General features: G+C 38.8%; 1 protein-coding gene across 3 annotated transcripts in view; it reads left to right on the top strand.

The window, feature by feature from the left end:
• The window catches only part of ITPR2 (inositol 1,4,5-trisphosphate receptor type 2), a 266,121-nt gene that overhangs the window by 60,856 nt on the left and 192,605 nt on the right, over positions 1 to 12,660 (top strand). The window contains exon 10 of one of the 3 annotated variants that reach the window (XM_042889531.1): positions 6,000 to 6,044. The exons of 1 other annotated variant lie outside the window; for it this stretch is intronic. In XM_042889531.1, coding sequence (XP_042745465.1) covers positions 6,000 to 6,044 — 45 coding nt within the window. Of the gene's footprint in view, positions 1 to 5,999; positions 6,045 to 7,266; positions 7,281 to 12,660 lie in introns of those variants that run through there. One more of the 3 variants, XM_042889534.1, reaches the window with a different exon arrangement.

The raw sequence follows: 12,660 nt of genomic DNA, 5'->3' as shown, positions 1-12,660 counted from the left end.
AAATCTGGATCTTTGGGAAAGGTTTTTTCTCTCAGCAAGCTGGTGTTGCAGTGGTGATCTATGAGCCTGTATTCAGCTGGGACTTTTCCATCCTGCCTGAAGTTGGCTGCATTTGAGCAGTGTTTATATGTGTATGAGCTTTACGAGGAAAGGAAGTGTGAAGACATAAACACAGTATTTATGGTCATTTAGTCATTATATGGGTGGTTCAGTTATTAAAAACACAACAACTGCTGGTTTTGCATTTTGGTGTGTTCCAAAACAACAAACATGGTCAGTTCTGTGTTGCATTTTATTTCTTATTACTTCAAGATAACTTGGGAAGCTTTTAGGAAACTATATTTGTACCACTTTTATTTTTGATGTTTGATGAAGGTTTAGAAGGTTTTATTTATTTTTTTCACTGTAAAAATTTCAGTGATATCTAATTCAATCAGCCCTAGTTATTTCTGGGAGGGCTGCTGAAAGTCATAGGGGATATTAACATTCAGAATGCTTTTTATGTTGACATAACCATTCCTAGTGAAGGTATGGCCCAGCATTCAGGTTAGACCAAAGGATCTTTTGTGTACTTTTCTTCCTTTCTAATTCTTTTGCAGAGTGGGATGTTGCTATGTGGGGCTAAGCATCAGGTTTCTAACCTTAATCTTGGTAGAAGTAAAGGGATTTCCCAGCCAGTAATCTCTCCTGGCCTGAAGTAGAACTACATTCCTAGACAGCTCTAGTTTTTGCCACTGGCATGTGACCTTTAAATCAGTTGTGAATTAGGCATACCGTAAGCATTGGCCTGCCATTGCTGTAGTACTAAAAATGCCTTCAAGATGACCTATCCTTTCTTCTTTACAAGGGTGAATAATTGGGTTAGGAGGGTGTCAAAGCTGATTCTGTTTCCTATTTTTGACTAGCAGATAGTTCACCCTCACAGGGGGTTCCCAGCACTGTCTGTGGCCAGTTAACTTGGCTTGTGCCTGAAGCCAATGGAAAGATTCAGCTCTCTGAGAGCTGCCTGGAAACTTGTCTGATGTACTAAAGCAGGGCTTGTAAGCAAAACAACAGCAAAATAAATCCTGAAATAAATGGTCTTTTCAGGTTCTAAACTTCCCTCACATGATGATTATCAGGAGCCTTGTGCCAGGTGCTGTGGCTGTACTGAATGGAATATGTAGGTAGAGTTGTAGCCACTCTTTCTCCAGCAAGTTAATAGGATGGCAAGAGTTCTTTGAATGTCACTGAAGTTTTTGAAATTGTGCAAAAGTCCTTTGGATTTATTGAAAGCTAATCAGTATGACATAACAAAGAACCAAGTAAGTCTAATGAAGAAGAAACATTTGAGAAGTTGATTTTTGTTTTTACTTTTGTGGTGGCTATTTTGCCCTCAAACCACTTGACCTCATTGATTGAGTAACAGGCTCTGTGTTAACAGGCTAGTTATCAAATGGAATGGAAACTGTTTTTATGTGTTGAATTAGAACCTTTAATTCTTTGACTAATACTGGTTTTAATCAAGTAATTAAAATACTCTTTTAGCTGAAATTTGACAGTCTAATTATCTCCTTGACGAGTTATTTTAAATATCCTTTACCTAGTCAAAAAAATGTGATTAAAAAAAGCATGAATATTTTTCTCCAAACTTCCCTTTCTTAATTAAACAAGCATCTGAAAATAGCCTTTTTGGGTACTTTCTACGCATTCCTCTGCCTAAGAAGGTAGCATCCCATGTAAAAGTGAAATTCTAAGTTATTTGTCTACAGCGTGGACTGAGATTTTAAATTCCTTGCTGAACTGTAAGACATGTCTTACTATGTGTAGATGCAAAGCAAACCAACCACCAACCAACCAATCAACCAAAAAGTCAGCAACAAAAAAACAAGAATAGCATATTAATAAGCTGTTCTACTCAGTAGTGGAATCTCAGGCGATTATGAAATGTAAAGTCATAGTAATGATAAACTTAAGGTATAAATTTAACCACCTTTAATAATCGGTGGAATTAACAGAGCCTGGGACTTGTGGCACTTGTAATCTAACAGGATACTTCTCAGGATTAGCTGGGCACATGCATTTACTGAGCAGTGACTACCAAAAGTAACACACAAACACATACAATTGCAAGTTGCATCTTCCTCCTATGCTGACTTTGCAGCATGGTGATCATGTTTAAAAATGCCAAAGTAGTCAATAATTTTAGTGTTTGAAATATGATGTTGTGTGGTTGTGGGAGCCTTCTCAGGGTATTGACTGTCCTTGTTTGCTGATAAGTTTGCTAGGCCACTTCCAAGCTCGCTTCCCCAGTAGAATCAATCCAAATCAAATTTAGTTCCCAGATATTTCCTGTATGCTATACAGCGCGAGCTGCATTTGCACTTTCTTACCATAACTACTGTGATAGGGCCTCATCATAAGAAAAACCTTGTGTAGCACATAAGTCAGTGTTCACTGTTGGTCCACATATGTTAAACCATAAAAGGTTATGTGGTAACCCCATTTTCTGGAGTTCAAGGGACTTTATGTGGTCTGGAGGATTTGTAGAGTTTGATCTGTGTTTGTATTTATAAGCAAATGAAAAAGACCAAACATCTATGGTGTCATGAATCACTGTCATTTGAACTTTGACAGCTGGTTATATTAGCCTTGCCCAACTGTAAAATCCATGTAATAGGGCTTGCCTTTTACATGGCAGTGGGGTGAATGACAGGCAGAAATACAGTCGCTCACCTTGAGCCAGTTATTCAGGAGTAATATTTAAGCCACACTGCTTCCATCGCTTTTTGTCATGTGGCCATTTCATTTCTTTGCTGATGTGAATTTTCCTTTGTTCCTTCCTAATTACACTCTACTAGTGCAGTCTCCTTTACTTGATGCAGATTGCACCCTCCTTACCACTATATAGCCACTGCTATTTTCTCATTTACTGACTTGCCTTACATAATCAATGAACTTTGGGATGGTATGGTGAGTCCCATGAGCTTGCCATAATACAAGATGAGTTTCAAGGTCTTTGATATTGTTTTGTTGTCAGCACTGGTGAAGCTGAACTCTCGTTTGTGATTCTTCTTCCTTTTCTGTCCAAGAGAAGGTGAACAATAGCTATTTTTAGGTTTGTTAAAAAAGATGCCTTGGAGGATTAGAATTTCTGAATTGGAATTTCTGCATCAGAAAAAAAGCTGTTGGAAATATACCGTAAAAATAGTTTTAAAATTGAGCTCTTACTACAGTGATTTATACAGTTATACTTGCTTGAGCTCTGCAGTTTACAATGTGTCATTTTCTTTGTACCTATTGACTGAAATATACAGTATTTTGGGTACAATTTGGGAGCATTGCTACTTCAGTAAGTCCAATGACCTCAAAAAGCTTGAAGACTGCTAAGCTTAAATGAGATCCATTTTAGCATGGCATTCTTACTTACTTTCTTAATATCTTAAGAATTTTCCCTGATTTCATTAGCAACAAGGAACAAATTCATTTTCAAGAGTTCTTTTGCTGGAACGAATTTTAATGTTGTTATTTTCAAGGATTCTTTTGTTAGGAGGTTCATTGAAGAGTGCACAAGTGATTTTATACCAATCAGAAAAAGCAATACATTTTGGAGAGCTAAGGCCATTGCTGTGTCTGTAGCTCATTCTGTTGTACTTGGATATTGAAAAGGACTTGGTATAATATGACTTAAAATATTACATGATTTACACCTCTCTATCTGGAGAAATACAGGATAGGATAACAGCTAATAGTGTGATTTTTACAGATGCTCAACACCAACAACCTCAGCTGAAATGAAAATGACAGCTGCTGAGCTGAAAAGGGGGTCGTTAATGTCAGCTCTAAAACTGCATTCTGTCCTGTTTATTGCTTAACCTGTTTAACCTCAACATCTCAAACTTTCTCTAAACAACATCTTTATAGTTTTGTTGTCTCTGTTTCAATGGGGCAAGAAAAGCCATCATTATGGATACACTTCATTTTTTATTTGAGCCTTCTGTCTTCCTCTGTCCACAAGTGAACTATTTTGAAAATCTGAAGGTAATCTCTTCAGTCATTTTAGATTTAGATTTCAGATTTAACCTTTCTATTCTTCTCTGCACTGCCTGATAATTTTCCCTGCTCTTGATGTACAGAGTACATCAAAGTACAAGTTTGTCTGAATGGGCACCTCAAATTATTTTAAGATGCTGAGTGAACAGAAGTAATGCTGGAAGAAGTGTGAGAAAACTAACAAAGAAACCAAAACTATAGGAAAACAGTTTTATATAATGCATATATATACATATGTGTACATAAACATGTAACTTCTAGTTGTCTGTGGCTTAGTGTTCCTCTCCCATTCTTGTTGCTTTATAATAGAATTAGATGGGTGCTGAGGTAAGAGAATGTGTGGGAATGTCATGGAGGTGCAAAACGGAAGATAGGGAATAGATGTCAATGTGGGGAGGAAAGCAGGCTCTGTAACATTGATTTTTGAAGGTGACACAGTGGCTAATGTGAATAATGAAATGAAGGCAGAAGAATAATGTTTTGTCCTTTTATGTGTTAACACATCAAGTCATGATAGAAAACAAAGAGATTTTCAGCAATTTTAGGATTGTCTAAATGTTTTCCTCTTTTCTTGAGGCTTATCAAGTGGAGAGGAGATGTCTTTTTTTGTTAAAGAGACATGAACAGTAGAGTAATAATAAAACCCGTCTAGACTTGATAAAAAAAAAAAAACACAAAGAGCACCACACAGTAGTTCTGCATGTAACGTTAAATGTATGATGATGATAACATAATATTAAAAAGTATGACTGGAATTCATTCAGTTTGCCCTGTGCAATTCACTTCTTGCTCTTCCGTGCTGTTAATGCCAAATTCATGCCAAGAAAATGACTGTACTTACCTGTACATGCATAACCATTTGTTATAAGTAATAATTTCAGTTCCACATCTTCAACCTCTTGAAGGTATATCCTGTGGCAAATATTGAGGTAGAAGTGTTTCATTATATAAATCAAACCAGGAAACATTTTGTGTGCAGCCAATATGTAGGTGTGTAGGAGAGTGGTTAGGCCCTGGAACGGGCTGCCCAGGGAGGTTGTGGATGCCCCGTCCTTGGACGTGTTTAAGGCCAGGTTGGACGGGGTCCTGGGCAACCTGATCTGAATGTGTATGTTTGGTGGCCCTGCTAGGCAGGGGGGTTGGAACTACATGATCCTTGGGGTCCCTTCCAACCCGGGTGATTCTGTGATTCTGTGTGTGATTCTGTGTGTGTATGTGTGTTTGTTTATTTGAGTATATGTCTTCCTACATAATCCCTTATCTTCTAGTCTACATATTTTCCCTGTCAAAAGTAAAATCATATTAAATGCTGTTAAATAGCAATACGTTACATTTAATAGTATTTTTCATCCAAGCATTTCATGCTACTTTAGTTATTAATTAATATTTGTTAATCCTGGTATGACATAGGAAATACCTTAATAATGGTACATTATTATTAATGGTACATTATTATTAATAATGGTACAGAATCACGGAGTAATTAAACACTTGTCTGTAGTGACATTGCCATTTCTGTTTTAAAGAGGTATTTATTCAGAGCTAACTGTTGTTCTGTACAATCTTAGTAGATGCAAAACGTTAATTTTTATCTCAATACATCTGCTCAAGGTCAGTCCTGTAAGTGTTTGTGTGTTGGTAGGGGTGACCGTAATTTGCTATATTTAGAATAGTAACTGCGCTTTCTCTCCATCGTTGGTTTGGTTTTTTTTTTTTAAATTATTATTTGAAAGTCTTCTGTTAACAAGCTTGATTGTAAGATTCACTTTTCTGAAGTGAGGACACAGCCAGTAAGTCGGCCAGAAATTAAATTGCTGATTCTCATACTCTAATTGCTATGCTAGTTCTAAATACTCCGTAATTCTTTCGCAGGATGAATACAATGAAGAACTGAACCAGTCCCTCTCACAAAGTTCTGAAATATTTAAGAGCTATCAAGATAGTTTTTAACTTCTTTTCTTTTCCAGCTTAACCCACACTATCCAGAAGGTAATAATGAAGGAAAAGCTTTGGTAAGTGGAATTTGTATGTTGCATGTAACCTGGGAAATACTATGTAATTAGCCTAATAATGCCCAACAAATGGAAGTCCTTTGTAGCTTTCCCTGTAGTAATGTGTCATAACCACTGAGGTTGTCTTCTCTGTCATGTGTAAGCTAGGGTGCAACTCAGTACTATCATTACAGAAAGCTTTCTCTTTTTTAAAGGAAGTGTTAGGCAGCTTATTCAAATTCTACATCAAATTGACAGTAGTTTGAAATCAGTTCTGCTTAGTGGCTACATATATGAAATTATTAATACTTACCAAATTAGAAATGCTACCTCATGGCAAAAACTCCACTCTCTAGCAAGAAAGCCAGGGACAAGTGAGTCTGGTTATTTATGTACCAAAAAAAATTCAGAGGCTCTGCTAGTGGAGATGAGCTTCCCTGGGACATGTTTTTCAGTCAGGTGTGTCTCTAAATCTAAGAATCTGCTGAGACTCTTTTCATTACCTGTACTGAATACATGCGAGCAGATATTCAGGTTTAGACTGAGCCCTGCTGCACTTCAGGCAACTCTGACACCACACTTTCACAAGGACCTACATTGTCGCTGCAGTACGACTGGGTTGGACAAGAAGACAGATGCTTCCAGGCAATCTGGAGCTGTTAAAGGCAAAGGGCTTTATCTTGTACAGTGCTAAGAGCATGCCAGCTAATACTGACTAACAAAGTGAAACCAGAGGTGTTGTGGTTTATTATGAGTGAAGGATGTAGATATAAAACTGTGAGGGAATCTTATTCTTAAATAATCCAAAAGGAATAATTCCTCCATCACATTCATGAGACTGCCTTGAAACAGCTGAGATCTTAGGAGAAATAAACTTAATTTCTTTCTGTTGGCCTTCTGGCTTTTGTTCTTTTAAAGGACACATTTTCAAGTTTTTCTCTGCAAGGGGAAGAGTTTTTTGTTCTACTTTTTTTTTCTTTTTTTTTTTTTTTTCTTTAAATGAAAACCAGGGTTCTTACATAATCATATGCCTCCAGCACTGCAATTTGAAAAGAAATGGAGGCTGTTGTAGGAGTTGGTAACATTGGTTTTCCATCTTCCCTGGTATTTGGTATAAATAGTAATGTAGCAGTAAGAGCTCAGTTAGCCAGAAAAATGAAAATTCTCTCTTGTGAAAATATGGGAGCTCCAAGAGTTGTTTCTCTTTTGTTTTGGAATCACATTTGAAGCCCCTGAAGCTTTCTGACAGAAACTGAGGTAAGTTCTAGAATATCCTCTTGAGTATTGAGTAAGGTGCTTGCCTGGGAATGCTTGGGTTCATGCTTTTGCTCTGAGAACATTACAGCTGGGCTCACACACAGCTCAGTTGCATTAAAACTTAAGTTCACAGCATGATGGCACCTCCTTCATCAAATCTCCTAGTTATTACCTATTTAAGACACTCTAATTTACTTTGCAGAGCAATCTCAGTGTACAAACTTGTATTCTGTTGGATCAAAATTAAAACATACACATCTGGAACATAGGTATACTGTGTTCTAGCCTCTCATGAGTGCCCAGCCCAGAAAACTGGAATAGAGCTAGTCTGAATTCAAACCTATGAAAACATGTATAGGGTTGATATTAGGTCCTCATCACAAAGGATTCAAATGTATTATGCTGTGCAATACTAATTTGTATGTAGTATAGGGTATCCAGCTGTAGCAATTTCTTGTCATCTAAGTACATTGGTCACTCCAAAAGTAGTGCCTCTATTTATTTCCATGGAAGCTACAACAGGTATAAAAAGAAGAAGAACGCTATTTGATAGAGCAAATTCTCAGCTGTAAAACACTGTTTTTCAACATAGCTGTTACCATTAGCTATGCATTTTCACTGGTGATCAATCAGGTTGGAAAAGACCTTAAGGATCATAAAGTGATGAACAAGAGCTGCATGCCACACTCATAAAAATCTGCATGGCCACCTGGAAAGTGGCTTGTCTTTCACACCGCTGTCACCGCTGCTAAAATGCACCACCTCCACCTCACTGTGCTCACATACACTGTTTCGTCTCCATAAGCATTCAGCAAGTGTCAATGAATGTCAATAGGTGCAATCTTTTTCTGCATGGAGGTGTTCAAATACTTCTGCTTTATATGCAATTCCATGCCAGATGTCATTTTGCTAGACTGTCCCTCTGCTGCCATCTGCCTCAGGGCAATAAAATATAACAGAATTTTGCTGAGAAGGTGCAGCCTCTACTGCCATACCATCAACATCCATGTCTGACATTGTGGACCAACATAACAAAATAGGAGCAGCTCTCGTAGTTAAATATTTCCTGGACTGGATAATGAAGAGCACAAGTGATCTGAACATGAATGCTAAAGGCGACTTCTCTAACATTTTGGCTTAATCCTCCTGTGCACTGGTTTCAATTAAGATCCAAGACCAGAGAAATTTGATTGGACAAATGTATCCATTAAAAATTTAATCAAAACTGGTTGATGATCAAAAGTGTTTCTCTGTGGAAATTTTACTTTACCCAGTCAGCACTTTCAATTGAAGATATTTTGTGGAAGAAATCCTGATAAGGCTTGGTAATAGGCTTATCAGGAGGCTTGGTCTGAGACCGCCTTGTGAGACTGAATGTATACAAGTGTATGGGACCAGGTGACATTCATCCCAGGATCCTAAAGGAGCTGGCTGATGTGGTTGCTGAGTTGTTCTCTATCATATTTGAAAAGTCATGGCTGTCAGGTAAAGTCTCCAGGAAGCGGAAAAAGGGAATGTCACTCTCATTTACAAAAAAGGGTGGGAGGATGACCCGGGGAACTACGGACCAGTGAGCCTCACCTCTGTGCCTGGGAATATCATGGAACAGATCCCTCTTGAAGACTCATTAAGGCACATGGGAGATGAGCAGGTGATACGAGACAGCCAGCATAGCTTTATCAAGGGAAGGTTATACTTGACCAATCTGGTGGCGTTGGAGTGATGACATCGCTGGATAAAGGGAAAGTGACTAATGTCATCTACCTGGACTTGGGCAAGGCTTTTGACATCTTCCCTGCCCATATCGTTATATCTAAATTGGAGTGATAGGAATTGGAGATAAGGTTGGAAGGCCACAGACAGAGGGTTGTGGTGAATGACACTATGTCCAAGAGGACACCATTGATGTGCAGTGTCACCCAGGGATCTGTCTTGAGACCGGTGCTCTTCAACATCTTCATCAATCACAATTGATGACAGGCTTGAGTGCACCTTCAGCAAGTTTGCTGATGACACCAAGCTGAGCAGTGTGGTTGACGCAATGGAAGGAAGGGATGCCATTCACAGGGACCTCAATACTCAAAAGGTGGGCCCATGTGAACCTGATGAGGTTCAGCATAGCAAAGTACTGCAAAACAAAGTGCAAAACAAAGTTTTGTACTCGGTTCGAAATAATGCTAGATACGTATAAAGACTGGGAGAAGAATTCCTTGAGAGTAGCCCTGTGGAGAAGGACCTGGGCGTCCTGGTGGATGAAAAACTGAACGTGAGCAAGCAGCGTGCTCTTTTAGCTCGGAAGGCCAATAGTATCCTGGATTCCATCAGAAGAGGAGTGGCCAGCAGGGGCAGGGAGGTGGTTGTTCCTCTCTACTCTGCCCTCATGAGGGCCCATCTGGAGTACTGCAACCACGTCTGGGGGCTCCCAGTATAGGAAAGATGTAGAGACGGTCCAAAGGAATGCCACAAGGATGATCACCTCCCCTATGAAGACAGGCTGAAGGAACTGGGCTTGTTCAGCCTGGAGAAGAGAAGTCTGCAAGCAGACCTCATTGCAGCCTTACAGGGAATTATAAACAGCAGGAGAATCAACTTTGTACAAGGGTAGACTGGGATAGGACAAGTGGGAATAGTTTTAAGCTCAAGGAGGGAAGGTTTGGGTTGGAAGAAGTTCTTTAGAGAGAGAGAGTGGTGAGGTGCTTGAACAGGCTGTCCAGAGGGGTTATAGATTTTCTGTCCCTGGAGGTGTTCAATGCCAGGTTGGATGGGGCCCTGGGCAACCTGGTCTAGTATTAGATCTGGAGGCTGGTGATCATGCCTGTGCCAGAGGGATTGGAACTTTGGTGATTTTTGGGGTCCTTTCCAACCCAAGCCATTCTGTGAGGTAGACATACCTCTGGATCCTTCACCTCTTTTTAGTGTTGTTGAAAAGACAATGAGTCAGCACTGATTATTTTAAGTCTTCATTCTGACCTTGAGCAGCTGAGTAGAAAAAATTCTCTATGCAGAGATTTCTTTTATGCTACAATGATGCAGTGTTTAATTGTCCCTCAAAAGTAAAAGAATCTTAGAGTGTTTGGAGTTCTTCAAGGGCCAGCCACATCAGTCTTGTATCCAATACACAGGTGATGTAAAGCACACAAGCTTTCCTTGAACTGTGTTTTTCATGTGGTGTTTCTTCTGCCAGGTGACTGCCTCATTGACTCACTGCAAAGGCATCTTCTTTTTCATCTTTCGAACCAATTAATTGTGAAATGTTGCCTGCAAAGTAAATCTGCTGCTGTAGAAGGGGAGGTGGAAGTGGACCTACACCAGTGTAATTTGAAGGCTGAAAAGTAGGGAAATAGAAGAGGCATACTTGAATCTTTTCAGCTGAAGGAAGAAGCTGAGCCTGCAGCCTGTTTTGCTTTTCACTGCTGGGATAAAAGGGTTCCAGTTCTTTCTCTGTCATCTAGGTTTTAAAGAAGACACAACCATCTGTATGTTTTGTGCCAACCCTCAACTATAAATGTGTGATAGGGCTTCTTGTGCATGTTCTCTGCCTGGTTTACAAGTCCTGATCATGGTTGCTTAGGCAACTGTCAGTTTTAGGAAGCAGAAATGGAGAAGGATTTTCTGTGGTGCAATAGTGGGCATAGCCAGTAGACGCTTCCGAAGTCCATCTTTTTGCCTTAAGTGACTCAAAAATATGAAATAATTTTGGCAACTGAGATAAAAAATATTGCCAGAAGTCACTAGGGCTTTTGTTCTCAAGCTCTGTTTGGACTGCCTTCCTTGCTCCTTTATTGGCTGCTTCATGAGATTCCAGCCAAATTTTACGGTGAAACATTGCTGTGATTTCTGGTAAAATTTAGCCTTACATTGAGTTGGTTAATATTCTTTGTGTGTGCTTTTCCCACATCTAAATTCTGGATTTTTTTTTTCGTTGTTTTTTATTTTTTATTTTTTATTTTTTAACATGAGACCTTTCTCTGATTTAAAGGACTTATTAAAAAAAAAAAAAAAAAAAAGGCTTATCCAGCTCTTGAAGTGTAGGAGATTGTAACGTATAGTGCATCAAAATGCAGTGTTCTGTTACAGCTCCCATTAAATCCAAAATTGGTGTATTTTATGCTGCGAAGTAGTCCATTATTTCCAATGACAGGAATGTACAGCACCTAGAAGAACACCATAAACAGTGGGGAAATGTCAAGAGCAGCTGGAAATGTGGCATCTGTTAGTGCCTTAGTATTAAAAGGCTGTCTACCTTACCTCCATTTGTCTGCATTTTCATGAGGGCGCTCATCCTAAGCAGTTCCAAACTGAGTTTTATTATTCGGATTTCTCTTGGAATTGAGACTGGTATGTATTTACATTTCTTTTAAAGAAGCTAGACTGTTCTACCATGGACTTCTTGGTGCAATTTGATATACCTCCTTTGACTTATTGCTATCTCTGTTTATGGATGCCAAGAAGCAATGCAATTCAAAGCTTGCTTTCTTACTTCCATCCTAAGTTATTTTTTTCCTGATAAACATTTTTTTTTTTCTCTTTTTCAGTTTTATTTTTTAATTACCTTCCAGCAACTAAGTTTGTTTAATTAAATTTCATAATGCGCGACACAGGTAATGTCATTAAAACAATTAGAGAATGTTTGGGGAATCTTTTTTTCAAGGCTGAGGCTGTAAACAATCTGAAAAACATAGAAAAAAAAATCCTCAGTTTTAGAATGGCAGTGTCTCTGCTTATATAAAGCCAGCAGTCAGACCACTTGAGAGGCTCTGCAGTCACTGGGGGAGAAGGGGAGATACGGATGCTGGCACACTATTATTATTCTGCTGCTGCACACAGGTCTGAATCAGCTCTGAAAACGCATACATTGTTTCTTACAGAATGTCTCTGGCTCCTAACAACAGAATTGCAACGTGATGTCTCTGCTAAAAATGCGATGACTCACAAATGAGTCAACAGCGAAGGTGTTATAGGAGGCTAACTGCTGTCTGACAGGGCTTCCTAACGTGAAGAAGTGATGCTGGCCATTAATTGGCTTTCTTTTTGTACAGAGTTTTTATAAACATCTAATAAATGGAGTTCTTCTTGTATTACTACTATGAATAAATTCTGGTTTCTAAGAGCCTCCTAAACTGGGTTAACATCTTGAGATACCACATTGTACTGGCTTTAGCAGGCTGTTTTTAAATTTAATTTCTGCTGAAATCTGTAGTGCAGCTTAATGTATTCATTCAGGAGTAGGGCATTATCCTTGTCTGTCTCTATGGTACAAGAGGTGTCCTCACCAGTCAGAATTGTAGATTGGATTTACATTCTAGAAGGAAAGGCATTCCAGGCCTGTTTTTTTTGTTTTTTTTTTTAAATGAGTTTTTTTTTTTTCCTCCTTAAGTAT

This window comes from Lagopus leucura, unplaced genomic scaffold, assembly GCF_019238085.1.
Source record: "Lagopus leucura isolate 7727_CA_CO unplaced genomic scaffold, USGS_WTPT01 Super-Scaffold_100159, whole genome shotgun sequence".
Taxonomy (NCBI): Eukaryota; Metazoa; Chordata; class Aves; order Galliformes; family Phasianidae; genus Lagopus; species Lagopus leucura.
Note: the sequence above shows the minus strand (reverse complement) of the source record. Positions and strands in the feature narration are given on the sequence as shown.